At 42.9% G+C, this 19,505-nt stretch overlaps 1 protein-coding gene across 7 annotated transcripts in view; it reads left to right on the top strand.

The window, feature by feature from the left end:
- Positions 1–565: 565 nt before the first annotated feature.
- Positions 566–19,505, top strand: part of Stk38l (serine/threonine kinase 38 like) — a 143,285-nt gene continuing 124,345 nt past the window's right edge. For 2 of the 7 annotated variants that reach the window (XM_070037967.1, XM_070037938.1), the window contains exon 1: positions 566–589. In XM_070037967.1, the coding sequence (XP_069894068.1) occupies positions 583–589 (7 nt within the window). In that variant the 5' untranslated portion in view covers positions 566–582. Of the gene's footprint in view, positions 590–15,830; positions 15,897–19,505 lie in introns of those variants that run through there. The other 5 variants (XM_070037952.1, XM_070037945.1, XM_070037968.1 and 2 more) reach the window with 4 other exon arrangements.

The raw sequence follows: 19,505 nt of genomic DNA, 5'->3' as shown, positions 1-19,505 counted from the left end.
CTCTCCCTGAGCTCTTTTGCTTAAGGCTAGCACTCTACCACAGTTCCAGTTCTGGTTTTCTGGTGGTTAATTAAACAGTCTCATGATGACTTTTCTGCCTGGGATGGCTTCAAACTGCAATTCTCAGCTCTGAGCCTCCTGAGTAGCTAGGATTACAGGCATGAACCACTGGCACCCAGGTGCAACACACTTTTTATTACTGCATTCTGTTTGGTTGGGTTCACATTCCAACTTATTTAACCAATCCCTTAATTATTGGGTATTTCCATTTCTTCTGGATTTTCATTACTCTAAATGATGATGAATACTATTTGTAACTCACTCCTACCCCTGATTCTTTAATAATAGGAGAGGATGACCATTGTATTTGGGTATCTCTTGTTTCTGTTTGCTCAGAATTCCTATCCTAGTTCAGATCATGGAATTGAAGTCTCTCTTCCTCATTTATTTTCTTCTAGGCACTGCCTCTGCCATCAGTGAGGATATCTAATCACATGGCTGGGGGTGATTGAAGTACCCAGCTCTTGTCACTCAGCACAGGGTACAGGAGGAGCAATTAGAGGGAATTTTTTGAGCCTAATAATGCAAAGTGAGTAATATCTGTTTCTTTCTAGATGTGTGTGTGTGTGTGTGTGTGTGTGTGTGTGTGTGTGTATGTGCATGTGTGCATGCACACATGCATACTAGTCCTGGGCTTGAACTCAAGGCCTGGACACTGTCCCTGAGTTCAAGAATGGCTGATGCCCTACCATTAAGCCACATCTCCACTTCCAGCTTTTTGGTGGTTAACTAGAGATAAGAGTCTCATAGACTTTCCTGCCCTGGCTAGCTCTGAACTGTGGTCCTAAGAAATGAATCTCAGCCTCCTGAGTAGATAGTATGATAGGTGTGAGCCACTAGTAACTGACTCCTTCTGCCATTTTTAAAAGACACTGAAGACCATTTAAAATGGATTCTAATGAGTTTCATTTTGATGAAACATATATAAGAAAACACAGCTGAGCCATAGATCAGAAAGGGGGATCCTGATGACAACACTGGAGCACCTGCTCCAAAGAAAGATGCCAATTACCAGAAGCCCGCTAGACTGGACCAGTTCCTTGCCTGATGATTTTCATTTCTTTCTTGTATTCTTTGCTGTTCATACCAGTCCTGGTGCAGTTTAAATTAGATACAGGTATTATAGACAGTAGAGAAAACTATCATGTAACACACTCAGGGCCTGGGAGTTCTCTTTTAGCTTTTCTGCTGAAGTCTGGTGCTGTACCAATTGAGACACATCTCCATGTCTGGCTTTTTATTTACTTTAAAAAAATGATACACAGAGAGGTTAGAGTTAAGTAGTGAGTACATTTCTTTTTGAACAATGCCACCCCTTCCCTTGCTCTCTCCCACAACTTCTGGGTTTTGTTTTTGTTTTTTTGTTTTTTTTTTTTTACCAGTTAAGAGTCTCATGGGGCTGGGAAGATGGCTCAGTGGGTAGAGCGCTTGCCTTGCATGCCTGTGGCCCTGGGTTTGATTCCTCAGCAAAAGAAAAAAGCCGGAGTGGCACTGTGGCTCAAGTGGTAGAGTGCTAGCCTTGAGCTGAAGAGCTGAGGGGCAGCGCCCAGGCCCAGAGTTCAGGCCCCACGACTGGACCAAAACAAAACAAAACAAAACAAAAAAAAAGAGTCTCATGGACTTTTCTGCCTAGGCTGGCTTTGAACTGAAGTCCTCAAGTCTCAATCTCCTGAGTACGTAGGATTACAGGCAAGAGCCACTAGTTCTTACCTCCTTTCTTATTTAAACTTAGTTGAGCTGAAATGGCATTTTTTTTCATTGAAATCTAAAGTTCTTGGCTAATGGATACGTTCTTAAGGCTTCCATATATGTTTCATTTTCTTTTCCAGAACAAATAGAGTTAGGGAGTATGGGATTTTAAACTGAAGTAAGTCAGTATTGCTGCAAAGGGTCAATATAGACTTACAATGTGACACATTCCCACTGAGATTTTTCATATTGTTATTCAAAAGGAGAACACCACATGGTTCATGAGATGGAGGTGTGTGGAGAGTGAAGAGAAGTAAAGCTGGAGGGAGAGAGGAAGAGAAAAAGAGGGCGTCTGCAAGGACAGAGAAGTGAAGAGAAAAAGAGAGGGGACTCTGGGTGAGTGGGATTATATAGGAAACTTTGGGAAGTATAACCAAAGTGGATGTGTAATTGATCTCAGAGCCTTAGGTACCTCTCACTGTCCTAAGGAGGCATAATGGGGTGTTTCAGGAAGTGATATCAGCAGATGAGGAAGTTACCTCATAGCCTGGGGTCATATGCTGACTCACAGTCAGGTGATTGTTGGTTTCAGGCAGGTGATTTCTGGTAAGGCTACATGTTGTCTTTCACAAAGAGGAAAGGATGAGGCACTGTTCTCCCCAGCAGACCTAGTTGGTATCAGTTCCTGATTAAAGCAAAGCATTCCAGTCAGATCAAAGAAGGGTGAGGACTGTGATGGAGAGAGATCAGAATAAGATTGTATTTTAATAGTGCATCAGGTAAAGTAAAAGTTTTTGTAATTGGAGATTGAGATGACTCAATATACAAAGTAGCCAATTACCTAGTGTGTCTCGAACACCTTTAATTCCTTCACAACTTCAGAAGCAAAGTTAAGAGAGGTCTGAGGATGGATCAGTTTATAAAAGAGGGTTAGAGAGGGGGACCCAAGATGGTGAGGGAACAGTAGGGAAACAACACAGCTCGCTCTAACCAAATAAAGAGTTCGAGTTCCAATGCTCAGTTTCCCCAAGAGACTGACAACAGCAAAAAGGCGAACACTGGAGAAATACAGGAAGTGAAAAAAGAAAAGGAAAAAACTACAGAAACTACAAAAAGGTGGAAACATTCGAAGACCTTCCTCTACCCTGTTGGCAAGACTCTGTGCCAAGCTAGCAAAGTGGCCCTGCCCATGGCTGCCAGGGACCCCAGAGCCACAACAGTCCTTAGAGCACCAGCAAAAAAGACTCCCATAATGCTAGTGCTGGACCCAGACAATATAAACAGAGACAGAGACCATGAAACTCAGACCCAGAGCCCCAGCCTACCACCTGGCCCAGCTTACAATCATCTCAATGGATGCGGAATGTGGTGGTGGCCAGCGACCTACAATGCACAGAAACAGCAATCTGCCACAGCACTGCTGGACAGCCCCCAACCAGTTCCAGGATAAGTGAGTATCCCATGGGTATGCCCCCTCCACCTTGCCATGGGAGATTAGTGCTGGTGGTAACCCCCAGAGCTTGATCTGGATCCCTCCCTCTACCACATGGGCTACTGGTTCCACTGAAGCTGGGAGTTGTGCAAGCGCCCTAGCAACCGGTGGAACACACCCAGCCCACCAAGGTTGACCAAGAGCACCCCTGGGAGGGAGCTGGAACATGGCCCATCCAAGGCTGAATTCAGGAACTGTGCCCGCAGGCCTCAGTAGCCAATGGCTGAAGATGCCAATTACCAGAAGCCCGCTAGACTGGACCAGTTCCTTGCCTGATGATTTTCATTTCTTTCTTGTATTCTTTGCTGTTCATACCAGTCCTGGTGCAGTTTAAATTAGATACAGGTATTATAGACAGTAGAGAAAACTATCATGTAACACACTCAGGGCCTGGGAGTTCTCTTTTAGCTTTTCTGCTGAAGTCTGGTGCTGTACCAATTGAGACACATCTCCATGTCTGGCTTTTTATTTACTTTAAAAAAATGATACACAGAGAGGTTAGAGTTAAGTAGTGAGTACATTTCTTTTTGAACAATGCCACCCCTTCCCTTGCTCTCTCCCACAACTTCTGGGTTTTGTTTTTGTTTTTTTGTTTTTTTTTTTTTTACCAGTTAAGAGTCTCATGGGGCTGGGAAGATGGCTCAGTGGGTAGAGCGCTTGCCTTGCATGCCTGTGGCCCTGGGTTTGATTCCTCAGCAAAAGAAAAAAGCTGGAGTGGCACTGTGGCTCAAGTGGTAGAGTGCTAGCCTTGAGCTGAAGAGCTGAGGGGCAGCGCCCAGGCCCAGAGTTCAGGCCCCACGACTGGACCAAAACAAAACAAAACAAAACAAAAAAAAAGAGTCTCATGGACTTTTCTGCCTAGGCTGGCTTTGAACTGAAGTCCTCAATTTATACTCTTCAAACTTTGGTGCACCCAAATATGTTAAGCAAACACTTTCAGACTTACAGGAAAAAATAGGTCCAAATACAATAATACTAGGAGACTTTAATACTCCACTCTCACCAAAAGACAGGTGTACCAACTAGAGGATTGACAAAGAAGCCTCTGAATTAAATGATGCCATATCTCAAAGGGATTTAATTGACATCTACAGAGTTTTCCACCCAACAACAACCCAGTACACATACTTCTCAGCAGCCCATGGAACTTTCTCCAAAATAGATCATATCATAGTCCATACAAAGAATTTAAGCAAATACAAGAGGACTGACATAATCCCCTCTATTCTATACAACCACAGTGGAATCAAGCTATTTTTAAATAACAAAGCATACCACAGAAATTATTACAATACATGGAAATTGAACAGCACACATCTGAGCAACACCTGGGTCACAGAAGAAATTAAAGAAGAAATTTAAAGTTCCTACAATTCAATGAAAATGAATATACATCACAAAGAAACCCATGGGACATGGCAAAAGCAATCCCAAGGGGCAAATTTATTGCCCTCAGTACACACATCAAGAAAATAGAGACAGGGGCTGGGAAGGTAGCTCAGTGGTAGAGCATTTGCCTTGCATGCATGAGGCCCTGGGTTCGATTCCTCAGCACCACATAAGCAGAAAAAAAAGCCAAAAGTGGCACTGTGGCTCAAGTGGTAGAGTGCTAGCCTTGAGCTGAAGAGCTGAGGGACAGTGCCCAGGCCCAGAGTTCAGGCCCACGACCAGACCAAAAAAAAAAAAAAGAAAGAAAAGAAAATAGAAACAAAGTAAATAATTTCATGATGCAACTAAAACTGCTAGAAAAGCAAGAAAAAAAATTGAACCCAAAGTTACTAGAAGGAGCAAAATAACCAAAATAAAAGCTGAAATTAATGAGCCAGAGAGTAAGAAAACTATAAATAAAATTAATTTTAAAAAGCTGTTTTTTTGAAAAAATCAATAAAATTGATGGACCTCTGGCAAGATTAACTGAAAAAAGAAGGGAGGAAACTCAAATAATAAGATCAGAGATGCCATAGGAAAAATTACAACAAACATTCAAAACATCCAATTACAAAGAACTATTTCTAGAAGCTATACTCACTATGAAAGGAAAACCCAGCAGAAATGGATGAATTTTTAGAGAAATACAAATTGCCCAAACTGAACATAGAAGAAATAAATCAATTAAATAAGCCAATAACTTACAATGAGATAGAGAAAGCAATCAGAAGTCTTCTAACAAGGAAAATCCCAGGACCAGATGGATTTACTACAGAAGTCTATACGACCTTTAAAGAGAAAATAACATCCATACTTCTCAAACTCTTTTGAGAAATAGAAACAGAGGGAGCAATCCCAAACTCAACGTATGAAGCCAATATCACACTCATCCACAAACCAGGCAAAGATTCAACAAAAAAAGAGCACTACAGAAGAATCTCTTTGATGAATGCAGATACAAAGCTCCCCAATAAAATTTTAGCCAATGGAATCCAGACACATATCAAAAGAGTCATACATTATGATCAAGTAGGCTTCATTCTAGAGATGCAGAGATGGTTTAACATGCTTAAATCAATAAATGTAATCCATCAAATCAACAGGTCCACAGTCAAGAACCACATGATTATCTCCATTGACGCAGAAAAGGTTTTTCATATAATACAACATTCATTCATGTTAAAAGCTCTGAAGAAAATAGGAATAGAAGGAACATTCCTTAAAACAATAACAGCCATGTATGACAGACCAATAGCCAATATTATGCTTAATGGGGAAAAACTACAACCAATTCTCCTAAAATGAAGAACAAGGCAGGGTTCCCAACTGGGTGGCCACATGCAGATAATGAAAAGTGGACCCAGCCTGTCACCATGCACTAGCATCAACTCAAAATGGATTAAAGACCTTAACATCAAACATGAAACTCTGAAACTACTGCAGGACAGAGTAGGAGAGACACTTGAACTTACAGGCACAAACAGGAACTTCCTGAACAGAGTCCCAGGGTCACAACAAATTGGAGAGAGACTCAACAAATGGGACTACCTTAAAATAAAAAGTTTCTGCACAGCTAAAAACATAGCTACCAAACCTGAAAGACAGCCAACTAATTGGGAAACATATTTACCAGCAATATACCAGACAAAGGCCTAATATCTGTTATATACAGGGAACTCAAGGAACTAATCCCTCCCAAATCTAACAAACTAATCATGAAATGGGCAAGGGGGCTAAAGAGAGACTTCTCAGAAGAAGAAATAAAAACAGCAAAGAAACACATGATGGGGGCTGGGAAAGTGGCTCAGTTGTAGAGCTCTTGCCTTGCATGCCTGAGGCCCTGGGTTCGATTCCTCAGCACCACATAAGCAAAAAGAAAAAAGCCGGAAGTGGCACTGTGGCTCAAGTGGTAGAGGGCTAGCCTTGAGCTGAAGAGCTGAGGGACAGTGCCCAGGCCCAGCGTTCAGGCCCCACGTCCAGACCCCCCCCCCAAAAAAGAGAAAGAAACACATGATGAAATGTTCATCATCCCTGGCTATAAAGGAAATGCAAATAAAAACAACCCTGAGATACCACCTTACCCCAGTCAGAATGGCCCACAACCTAAATTCAGCTGATGACAAATGCTGGAGGGGATGCAGAAAAAGAGGAACCTTACTGCATTGCTGGTGGGAATGTACATTAATACAACCACTTTGGAGATACCTCAGAAAGCTAAATATAGACCTCCCCTATCATACCACTCCTAGGCATCTACCCTGAGCAACAGAAACCAGGATACAAGGACACATGCACCTCGATGTTCATTGCAGCACTGTTCACAATAGGCAAGATACGTAAACAACCCAGATACCCCACTACAGATAAATGGATCCAGAAATTGTTGTACCTATATACAAGGGAATATTATGCAGCCATTAGAAAGGACAAAATAATGGCATTTTCAGGGAAATGGATGGAACTAGAACAAATTATTTTGAGCAAGGTGAGCCAAGATTAGAGAGACAAATGGCACATGGTCTCCCTGATATGTGGATGTTAAATCCAAAATGCAAGGAGATATGAGAAAGTAAATAGGACTCAAGAAACAAAGGACTTCCACTTAATTTGGCATATTCTTTCTAAATGACTTCCATTTTCTTGACCACATATATGGTATATACATATGTATGTGTGCATCTATCTATCTATCTATCTATCTATCTATCTATCTATCTATCTATCTATCTATCTATCTATCTATCCATCCATCCATATGTATGTGTGCATCTCTCTCTCTCTCTCTCTCTCTCTCTCTCTCTCTCTCTCTCTCTCTCTATATATATATATATATATATATATATATATATATATATATATGGTTAAATTACTCAAGGTAAATTGCCAACTTCAAGTTGTGATCTGAGGCAGAACATTCGAGAAAGAAACTGTTTCTCTCCACACTAGGAAGAACTAGCAATTCTGAGTCAAGCCAGTGGGAGCCAAGATGGGAAGATCTGGGTAAGGAGGCCAAATTTACATTGCAAAACAAATTCCAGCACATCACTGGAGTGAATCAGAAGGTAGGAGCTATTGCCACATTTTTTTTTCTTTCCGCTTGTTGGATAGTTGTGGAAATAAAAGTTGGCCTGGCTTCTGGTGGTTCATATAGGTAGTCCTAGCTACTCAGAAGACCCAGATCTTAGGATCATGGTCCAAAAATGATCTGGACAGAAAAGTCTGTAGAGCTCTTACCTTCAATAACCCAGCAAAAAGCTGAAAGTGGAGGTGTGGCTCAAGTGGTATAATGCCAGCCTTGAGTGAATAGTAAAGCAACTGTGACACTCTGAGTCCAAAACCTAGCAGTGGCACAAACATGTACAAGTGCACACACATGCACATGCACACACATCCACACACAAATTTATTCCAGTTTCACTGAAATAAACAAACTCGATGAGACATCACTGGACTTGGAAGGAGCTCCTACACCAAGCCCTATAAACCAAGTCAATTGGAGTCATCCATGAGTCCTTCATGACCATCCCAGGGGACCACACAGAGGCAAGCAGGCACAGAATAAAGATATTATAAGGTTTATTAGAGGGACTATATCTCCCAGGAGAGGGTGCAATGGTGTCTGCCCCAATCCAATTGGCAGGTTGCTTGAGGGCAGGAAGTGAGGTAAGTGCAGGCTCATGTAGGTCTGGGGGGAGAGAAAGACTGGCCAGCTATATGGGGAGCTCTAGGGCAGGGAGGAGTTCAGGTCTGGGGGGAGCTGAGCACCAGAGAAGGGGATAATACTAACATTCCCAGCTCTTTTGTTTAATAATAATAATAACAACTAGGTATCAGGCCTGGGGTATGGACAGAGGTAATTTCTTCTGGAGCTACTTCTTGCTGTAAAGAGGCAAAGTAGTCAAGGGTTCCTGATTCGTTGCTTGGCTGGGTACCATCCAAGAAGCATTTGCTTGGCAGTCTGGTTGGTAAACATCCTCATCTTTTCCATGACAATAGTTATCTAGAAGGCAAGACACAATTAGTAAAAGGCAAAAATTACTGCTATCAGGACCAAGAGAGGAATAAACCAGGGAGGGATTGATTCCAAGAAGGGGCTATCAAAGACCCAAGATTGCCTTTTCTATCTCATATTGGAGACATAGCATGGTACCTGACTCCCTGCATCCTGGAGGGGGAGTAAGACTTTTCCCTGCTTTAGGATCATAGTAACCTGGGGAGGAGGTAGCAGAGATATTTAAAGGTAGCAGAGCCAGTGGGTGTCATGGGCTCTTTTGGCTACTTCCTTCTGGCCTGGGGGCATGAAGGAGTCCCTGGAGCTAGGGTCTTTAGGGTATGGGTCTGTGCTGGGCAAGGCAGGGCAGTGTAAGTGAAGTCTCTGGTTGCCTTGACTTATTCTCAGGTGGTGTCCTGGGTAGGGGTTGTTATCCTGTTAAAAGAAACTTTTGGAAAGGTCAGGCAAAAGGCTGACAAGGTCAATTAACATGAATAACATAGGAGAACATATACTGGCTATAGGCCAGAAAAGTTCCATTTAGAGCATAAACCCAGTTGTGGCCAATTACAGGGAAGGAGAAATAACTGGACTTGGGGCAGGAAGAGGGGTGTCTAGGGTTTTGGCAACTGGGTAGGAGAAAGCATAGTGGACTGGTTGGGAGTAACCAGTCAGAGACTACTATGAATACAAATGACAGTAACAAAGGCAAGTCTATAATTTTCTGTCCAGTTAGAAGGTATGGATACATAGCAACTATTTCTCTTGATCTCCCAGCTCTGATTAATTTTGAAAGTGTGAGTGTAAAGTGACTCCATTTAGAATGTTATCTCCTTTTACTCCTCTCCATGGGTCCCCATTGTCAGGACTGACTTGGTCCTGGGTCTCAGGTTCATTGCTGGGATAACTTGTCCCAGTTGGCATTTACAGGGATTGGACTCAAGGCCTGGGCACTGTCCCTGGCACTTGTGCTTGAGGCCAGTGCTCTATCACTTAGAGTCACAATGCCACTTCCAGCTGTTGGTTGGTTATGTGGAGGTGAGAGTTTCTCAAACCATGGCTTCAGCCTGAATCTTTGTTAGAGGGATTCTCTGTGCCCAGGCTGGCTTTGAACTGTAGTCAAAGGTGTCTTTGTTACAAAAGCCCTTTTTATTTCCAATTAAAGCAACAAGGCAATCCATGAAGATACAGGTTACTTGAAACTTGTTAACAATTGACTAACAATTACTTGCCAGAGTTTTGTAATGACAAAACTCAGTAGCTGTTTTCAAATGGCAACTGAGTAGCACTCTAGGTACTGCCCATCTCCTTTGGGCAGCCTGTCTAGAATGCTTATGTACAACATTTAACGTTTGGCAAATGCACAGAGCTTTTCCTGGGTTACAGCAATGTAGCCTGTTTAGCACTCCGGTTTGCAAAAACATTTTTCTGTCTGACTGAGGAAAGTTGATCTCTAGTGACCCTAACAATGCCTAAATTGCCTGTGTAGGCCTTTAGACAGATTTCAATAGGGACATAATCTGAGGTCCCCAAACTTTCTTACCTTGATAGATGAATTTATATGACTGGTGCCAGCACCAAAGTCACTGACAATTAGGACTTTGAGCAGATACAGGGGGTTTGGGAGTTAAACTATCCCCCACATTTTACAACCTTAGCTTTTTACTACCCACTATCACAGATGACTGGAAGTTATGAAATTATGAAGTAGACAAACATGGGCATTAGAAAGGCATACTTATAAACTACTTTTCAAGACCTCCAGGCTCTGATCACTTTTGGAAGGGCTGAACTCAAGTAACTCCAGGATCTGATACCATCTCTGTCATCTAGCTGGGATGGCCCAACTTTCCCCTAATCTTTTTTTTGGGGGGGGGGAGCATGGAGGTGAACTCAGGGCCTGGGCTCTGTCCCTGAGGTTTTTAACTCAAGGATAGTACTCTGCCACTTTCAGCCACAGCACCACTTACAGTTTTCTGGTGGTTAATTGGTGATAAGAATCTCATGAACTTTCCTGGCTGGGCTGGCTTCAAATCATGGTCTTCAGATCTCAGCTTCCTGAGTAGTGATTATGTGTATGAGCCACTGGCACCTGGCTCCCTTAGCCTTTTCACTCACACAGGTGCTCCACCACTTTGGCCACACCTCTACTTCTGCCTTTTTGCTAGCTAATTGGAGATAAGAGTCACAGAGACTTTCTTGCCCAGGCTGGTTTTGAACCCTGATCCTCAGATCTCAGCCTCCTAAGTACAGGCACAAGCCACCAGTGCCAAGCTATCCTGTGGCTTTTTATAGGCAGTTTTCTAGGATTCCAGGTTTTACTTTGAGGACTCTGTTCAGGAAGTTCTTTCTGTGCTTATAAGTTCAAGTGTCTCTCCTACTCTGTCCTGCAGTAGTTTCAGAGTATCAGGTTTTATGTTAAGGTCTTTAATCCATTTTGAGTTGACATTAGTGCATGGTGACAGGTTAGGGTCCACTTTCATTTTTCTGCATGTGGCCACCTGCCACCCAGTTTTCCCAGCACCAGTAGTTGAAGAGGTTATGATTCTTCTGTACATCTTTGGCTCCTTTGTAAAATATCAACTGACTGTATGTGTGTGGCTTTATTTCTGGGTCCTCTGGTCTGTTCCATTGGTCTTCCAGCCTCTTTTTCTGCCAATACCAAGCTGTCTTTGTTGTTATGGCTCTATAGTAGAGCTTGAAATCCAGTATCCTGATCCCTCCTGCATTTTTTCTTTTGCCTAGAATTGCTTTGGCTATTCTAGGTCTTTTGTTGTTCCATATGAACTTTTGGACTGTTTTCTCTATTTCAGTAAAGTACATCATTGGGATTTTAATGGGAATTGCATTGAATGTGTATATCAATTTTGGCAGTATGGACATTTTCACTATATTAATTCTGCCTACCCAGGAACATGGGAGATCTTTCCATTTCCTGGTATCCTCTGATTCCTTTTTTTAAGGCTTTTATAGTTTTCATGAAATAGACCCTTTATATCTTTGGTTAGGTTAATTCCTAGATACTTTATTTTTATTTTTTTGAGGTTATTGTGAATGGGGTTGTTTCCTTGATTTCCCTTTCTGCTTGTATGTTATTGGTATACAGAAAGGTGACTGATTTTTGTGGGTTAATATTGTATCCTGCTACTTTCTGGCTCTACATTTTTAAAAATTAGCTTACATTAGTTAGTTATACAGAATGGGATTTCATTGTCATCTTTCTACTATCCTCCAGATCTCAGCCTCCTCAGTAGTTAGGTTTACAAGTGTAAACCACCAACTGTTCTTGCTCCATCCCACTTGAATTGGTATATTTTATGTAGTATGGATTGCAGCATGAAAAGAAAAAAATAGATTACTTCAGTTATACCTATTGTGTCTGTGGTCTAACACTTAATCCTGAAAATGACCAGATAATGTAGTGATACTGATTTTCTCAAGGATAAATTTATGATTAGGCTAGTGCTTTCCCTAAGTACTTATAAAGCAGAGTGTATGGTTTTTTGTTTTTGTTGTTTTTTTGTCATGGGATGGGGCTTGAACTCTGGGCCTGGGTGCTGTCCTTGGTAGTATTCTACCACTTTGAGCCATAGCTCCACTTACAGTTTCTGGTGGTTAACTGGAGATGAGTCTTATGAATTGTCCTGCCTGTGCTGGTTTTGAACCACAATCCTCAGATCTCAGCCTCCTGAGTAGCTAGGCTTAGATACACAAGCCACCAACTCCCAGCTTATATGAGTCATTTCTAAGTGACTGCATTTTACTAGGTCTTGATAAGCCTAATCAATTTGTAGTTTGGGATTTGTTGTTGTTTTTGAACTCTGGATCTTGCACTTGCTGAGCAGACATTCTGCTACGAGTTATAACCCCACCTTTTTTTCCTTTTATTTATTTATTTTTTTTGTTGTTGTTGGTTTTTTTGTCGGTTGTGGGCCTGAACTCTGGGCCTGGGCACTGTCCCTCAGCTCTTCAGTTCAAGGTTAGCCCTCTACCACTTGAGCCACAGCGCCACTTCCGGCTTTTTCTGCTTATGTGGTGCTGAAGAATTGAACCCCGGGCCTCATGCATGCAAGGCAAGCACTCTACCACTGAGCCACCGTCCCAGCCCTTCCTTTTATTTTCATGTATGGTCTTGCTCTGACTATCCTGGAATGAGATTCTTTTAGGTGTCCCAAATGGCTGAGATGACAGGAGTGCACCATTGCACCCTCTGCTGAGATGAGATCTTGCTAACTCTTTGGCTGGGCTAGCTTTGAAGCAAGATGTGCCCAACCTCTGCCTCCACAGTAGTTTTTGTGTTGGTATTTGATAAATACTTCAAGAGTTGTACAAAGGGTTTTCAATTCAACATGTCAGTTTGTGAGTGCAATCCATCTCAATCAATGTCATCACTCCCATCTTTCTTACCCATCTTTCCCACAGATTTTATTTGACCTATCCTTTTAACTTACCTGGTTTCATTGCATTGAATATTATGACTCAAATTTCCCACCCTTCTCTTCATTGGTCTGCCCACCTCTTCTTGCTTTCATCTCCTTCTGACAAAACATGTTTTGGTTTCCTGGTATTCATTTGGTTAACTTATAAGTTAGTTGTTCAGAGGGGTACACCATTGACATCCTCCACTGTGTATACACTAATTTGTTTGTGTATATATGCATATGGCTCTCTATATATTTTCATATAAATCTCCCTTTAACAAAACATATATAATTTGGGGCAATACTTGGTTTGAATTTAGGGCTTTGGGATTACTAACCAAGCATTTTGCCATATCCCCTGCCCTTGTATATCATTTCAACCATCTAAAGGCAATTTAACAACTTCTAATATTCAGATTAAGGATAAGCTGGTTAACAATTGGAAGTGATTTTTCTCTCTTTTTTGTTCTAGTACTGTAACTTTGAACTCAAGGAGTGGACACTGTTGCTGATCTTATTTGTTTTGGGCTCAAGGCTAGCATTCTACCTCTTAAGCCACACCTCTACTTCTGATTTTTTTTGCTGGTTAACTAGAGATAAAGTCGCACTAATTTCCCTGTCTGAGCCTCCTGAGTCTAGGATTACAGGCATGAGCACTAGTGCTCAACTGGAAGTAATTCTCTGAGTTTCTTGTCAGAAGGCCAGCTTTGTCCTCTTCTTCTCAAAGCCACTCCTCTGAGTCACCTTACAGAAAGTTGATTTTCATTATATTGTAGTCCCATCCCCCTTAATCCATCATATCACTTTCCTCCACTTTCAGCTTCCCAGAGTCAACATTTCAAAAATTTTAAGTGGAAAAATACAGAAATAAATGATTCATAACTTTTAAATTGAAGCCATGCTTAATAGATTAATGAAATCTTATACCATCCCAGTCTGTCCCATCCAGGAGGTGAATTATTCCTTTATGGATTTTTGTTGTTATTGTTGGTTATGAGGCTTGAACTCAGGGCCTGGGCTCTGTCCCTGAGCCTCTTTGTGCTCAAGAATTACCCCTTGAATCACAGCACCACTTCTGGTTTTTGAGTGGTTTATTGGAGTACCACAGGGTACCACAGGGGCTTTTTTTTTTTTCAGGCTCAAGACAGTGTTTTATTTCCATAATGAATCCATGAAAGACACTTTTCATACTGGCAAATACACTTTGAATGTCTCAACAACTTTACACTGTCTCCCAACAAGACTATCAGTTCTTAAAGACAGGGAACACCATTTATTTTACAGTCCTCTTAGCATGTGCCTCATGGAGGCAGCCCAGACCTCAGAGCACTTACTGTCAAAATTAAAAACTAAACTAGATCCACAATCTCCGGGCATGCAAGCTGAAGTTCCAGTAGGGTTTGAGGACTCCATCACAAGACAACTGAATCTTCCAGGGACAAAGTAAACCAAAGCCATGTTCATTTGATCCCAGCCACAGTGATCCTTACAGTCTGACCCAGCAATGGCAGCAATGCCCAGCAATCTCACTGAGTTCCCACAGGGGCTTTTTTGTCCGGGCTGGCTTTGAACCGTGATCCTGATCTCATAGCTAGGATTACAAGCATGAGCCATTGGCGCCTGGCCTCTCTCTCTCTCTCTCTCTCTGTGTGTGTGTGTGTGTGTGTGTGTGTGTGTGTGTGTGTGTGTGTGTGTGTGTGTGTGTATTGGTCCTGAGGCTTGAATTCATGGTCTGGAGACTGTCGTGAGCTGTTTTGCTCATGGCTAGTGCTACCACATAGCTAGGATTACAAGCATGAGCCATTGGCACCTGGCCTGTGTGTGTGTGTGTGTGCGTGTGTGTGTGTGTGTGTGTGTGTGTGTGTGTGTGTGTGTGTGTTGGTCCTGAGGCTTGAATTCATGGTCTGGAGACTGTCGTGAGCTGTTTTGCTCATGGCTAGTGCTACCACATAGCTAGGATTACAAGCATGAGCCATTGGCACCTGGCCTCTGTGTGTGTGTGTGTGTGTGTGTGTGTGTGTGTGTGTGTGTGTGTGTGTGTGTGTTGGTCCTGAGGCTTGAATTCATGGTCTGGAGACTGTCGTGAGCTGTTTTGCTCATGGCTAGTGCATGAGCCATTGGCGCCTGGCGTGTGTGTGTGTGTGTGTGTGTGTGTGTGTGTGTGTGTGTGTGTGTGTGTGTGTGTGTGTGTGTGTGTGTGTGTGTTGGTCCTGAGGCTTGAATTCATGGTCTGGAGACTGTCGTGAGCTGTTTTGCTCATGGCTAGTGCTACCACCTAAGCCACAGGTCCACTTCTGGCTTTTGGTATTTAATTCTGCGCAGGGGGGCTGTGGCCCTCGATCCTCAGATCTCAGTCTTCCAAGAAGCTAGGATGACAGGTAAGCTACGGGTAAGCTACCGCTCTTTACAGAATTGTGATGTACTTAAGAAAAACCCTCCGGACATCTAAGACGAAGACGAGTGAGTCGCGTCGTAACACACTGGGAGACAAGTTTGAGGCCTGAATTTAGTGAGGGCGAGCGCGAGGACCACAGACTCGCTCACCATCCAGCCCGGTGGGCGCCGGAGGGCGGAGCCTGCGCTTACGACAAAAGACTACTTCCCGTCGCTGTCCTGTGACGTCAGAGAGAGTTGGACGAGCTTGGAGGCTGAGGGAGGCCCCTCCGGGGCCGGCGCTGTGGAGGCTGCGGCGGCCGCTCGCGGGACGGGGGCCGGGGCCAGGGCCGGGGCCGGGGTCGGGGTCGGGGTCGGGGCCTGCGCCGGTGCTGAGGAGGCTGCGGCGGCTGCGGCGGCCCGGGGGCCGGGTCTGGGCCAGGTGAGTGCGCGGCGCCGCGGCGGCCCGGCAGCGGGAGGGGAGCGGCGCCACACGCGCCTCGCCTCTGCACAGCCGAGGCTGGTGTCGGTGTCTTCGGTGTCCCGGGAAGGCGATGCCGACGGGGGTGTTGGACGTGTCTGACGGCCTGGGCTCTCCACGCTCCCGGATGGGACCGGCCTCGCGGGCCGGGGAGGCGGCTTCCAGCCCCGGAGAGGGGGCTTTGGCCTTGGTGAAGTCGCTCTTCCTCTCTCGACGGTGGGTCTCCGGCATCCAGACTCCTCACCCGGCTTCGCGGTTGCGCGTGGCCTTGCTTTGCGCCAACCGCGCCGCGCCTCGGCCGGTGTCTTCGGGGACCGGGCTGGGCTCGAGCTTCTCGGTGTTGGGGCTACGGGGACGTCAGATTGCCGAACCCGCGAAGATTCAAAACAATTTACAGCCAGGAGCCAGTGCCTCCCGCCTGTCACCCTAGCTACTTAGGAGGCTGAGATTTTAGTCTGGAGGTTCGAAGCCAGCCCAGGCAGGAAGCCTCTTACCTCCAACAACCCAATAACCCTCGTCACAAAAAATCTGCCCTTCAGTTGGAACGCACCCCTTTCAACATCATTTTCTTCCACTCATCCTTTCATTCTCCCACCTTTTTTTTGGGTCCGGTCGTGGGGCCTGAACTCTGGGCCTGGACGCTGTCCCTCAGCTCTTCAGCTCAAGACTAGCGCTCTACCACTTGAGCCAAAGCACCACTTCCGGCTTTTTTCTTTTTGCTTATGTGGTGCTGAGGAATCAAACCCAGGGCCTCAGGCATGCAAGGCAAGCACTCTACCACTGAGCCACCTTCCCCAGCCCCTCCCACCTTTTTTTTTTTTTTTTGCTTAGCTTTGGTATCTAGAAAAAATGGTTGGTGTCTCATATGTGTAAATAAGAAAGATCAAATCCATTGTGTGGGGGTTATTTCACCTTTAAAAAGTTGTCAGGTTGACAGCAAAAGAACAAACTACTTTCAAAACTCAGGCTCTTGCGTTTGCTGATGTAACTTTTGTTTTCTGGGCTAATGGGGTTGGAAAGGGGTCAGGGGTGAGGGCACTATCCAAAGATGTGATAGGATTTTCGTTGCTAGGTAACACCCCTGTGCCAATACCCGAGCTTGAACTGAAGGCCTCACAATCTCGCTTAGCTTTTTTGCTCAAAGCTGTCTTTCTACCACTTTTGTTTTTTGTTGCTTAATTGGAGATGAGACCGGACTTTTCTGCCTATGTTGGCTTTGATCTGGGATTGTCTGATCTCAATCTCCTGAGTAGTTTAGGATTATAGGTGTGAGCATCATTGCCCTACTTGGGGTAATCTTTTATAGAAGCAGCTGACTTGGAAATGGCCTGAGAATTAGCCTTATTACTGATAAAATATGAGGAAACTACTATGCTTATGACTTTAGGAGGGGATTGATGAATGAGAACTTGTCTTCGGTGTGATGTTTGAAAGTTGATTGGTCTTCCCTCTACTGTAAGTTTTTCTTCAGCCTTATTTTGCTTTCCTAATAGAGATTTTTGTAAGTACACTATATATTGTATGCATATATTGTATAAAGTACTGGAAACCTCTTTGAATTTGAATGGCTTTTCTCTCTATGCCTCTCTATATAAAACAATTACGTTGTTTATTGAACTCCTTCTCCTGTGGCTGAGAGGCAGTGCAAGTGAATCAACCCTCTGGTGTTTATTTGGAGAGAGAAATTATTCCAAGATAAGATGTTAAATTACAATGTTATTCGTTGCCTAGAGGTATGAGTCATTTTTTTTTCTTGGACTTCACTGAGCTTTGTAACTTATAGGCATGGATGGGAAGGGGAAACTAGGGGGAAAGTGAAGGAAGGGGTGACATTGTTCAGAAAAAGAAATGTACTCATTACCTTACTTTTGAAATGATAACCCCTCTATATAACACTATAATAATAACAATGAAGTTATATTAAAAAATTAAAGAGAACAAAAGATGAGATGTTTTCCATTTTCCCATTTGGCTGGGATTTTTGAATGACATGCATAGTTGGGTGTAGTTAGTTGTGTTTTGAAAGACCCTGCCACTGGAGAATCAGAAAATTAGACTTAGAAAAACCACATTCAATGAGGACAGCTCTTCTCCAGATTTTTTTTAAAATTTTTTAAAAATTTTCTATCAGTCATGGGGCTTGAATTCAGGTCTTGGGCACTGTCTCTGAGCTTTTTGCTCACGACTCTACCACTTTGAGCCACAGCACCACTTTGTTTTCTGGTGATTAACTGGAGATAAGAGTCTCCTTCTTGGGCTGACTTTGAACCACAATCCTCAGATTTTAGCCTCCTGAGTAGCTATGATTACAAGGTGTGATCCACCCATGCCCTGGCTATTTTTTGTTTTTGTTTTTGTAAACAACAAATAAGTCAAAGAATAGAAATGTAAGATTATTTGTGCAAATTATAAGTTGTCCTTAGCAATTTCTTATTCTGAAATTTAATTTATTTTTATATTATTATAAAGTTGATATACAGAGTTGCAGTTATGTGAATCAGGTGAAGAGTACATTTCTTTTTGGACAATGTTACCCCTTTCCTTTTTCTGTTGGTTTTTTTCCCCTTCTGTCTCTACTCACAAGTTGTGTAGTTCATTTTTTTTTAATTTAATTTTATTTTATTTTATTTTATTTGAGAACATACTGTACAGAGGGGTTACAATTACATGGGCAGGATAATGCATACATTTCTTACCAAGCATTGCAGCCTCCTTTGTTTACCCTTCACCTCCCTTCCCAGCCTCTCCCCTCCCCCCCACCCAATCACCCCCCCCCCCCACACCAACATTGTAAAGCTGGTTTTGACATGACATTTTGTACTTCTCATTGTTGCAACAGGTCCACCTGAATCCTTAAACGACTTGTTTGTCCCCATCTCCTCCATATGTTATACTGACATCAAATATAGTGAAAGCCGGGGTTACCCTGTGGGGGAGGGACATACAAAGCAACAAAGAAATAATCTTATAAATGCGTTAGAAACACATGCATGAAAGAAACGAAAACATTAAAATACATATTTAAGGGTTCATTTTCCTAACATCACATTATCTGACCTTTTCCGCTTGACTCATACCTATACTAGATATTGCAAATAAGGGAAACCATGGGACCTATGTTTCTTTGGGCCTGGCTTACTTCACTTAATATAATTTTTTCCAAACCTTTCCATTTCCTAACAAATGGGCAATGTCATTCTTTCTGATGGAGGCATAGAATTCCATTGTGTATATATACCACATTTTCTTGATCCATTCATCTACTGAGGGGCATCTGGGTGTATAGTTCATTTTTAAATGTATCTAGTGAGTACCATTGTGAAATTTAATTTCAAAAGCTAGGACATTATAAGAATGAAGTAATAATTATACCATCTAGAAAATGATAAAATAGTGGGTTTAATTTAACCCTTTTCAGAAAAAAACTTTTTTTCTTCTTTAAGTAAGGAAAACATTGTCTTAGTAAAGTAAGCTAACACTCTAAAAGGTGATATCCAGTGATCTGCTAAAAAGACTTTAAAAGTGATTTTTTTTTTTTTTTTTTGGTCAGTCATGGGGTTTGAACTCTGG

The sequence above is a fragment of the Dipodomys merriami genome, unplaced genomic scaffold (genome assembly GCF_024711535.1).
Source record: "Dipodomys merriami isolate MVZ:Mamm:240054 unplaced genomic scaffold, mDipMer1.0.p SCAF_10, whole genome shotgun sequence".
NCBI classification, from domain to species: Eukaryota; Metazoa; Chordata; class Mammalia; order Rodentia; family Heteromyidae; genus Dipodomys; species Dipodomys merriami.
Note: the sequence above shows the minus strand (reverse complement) of the source record. Positions and strands in the feature narration are given on the sequence as shown.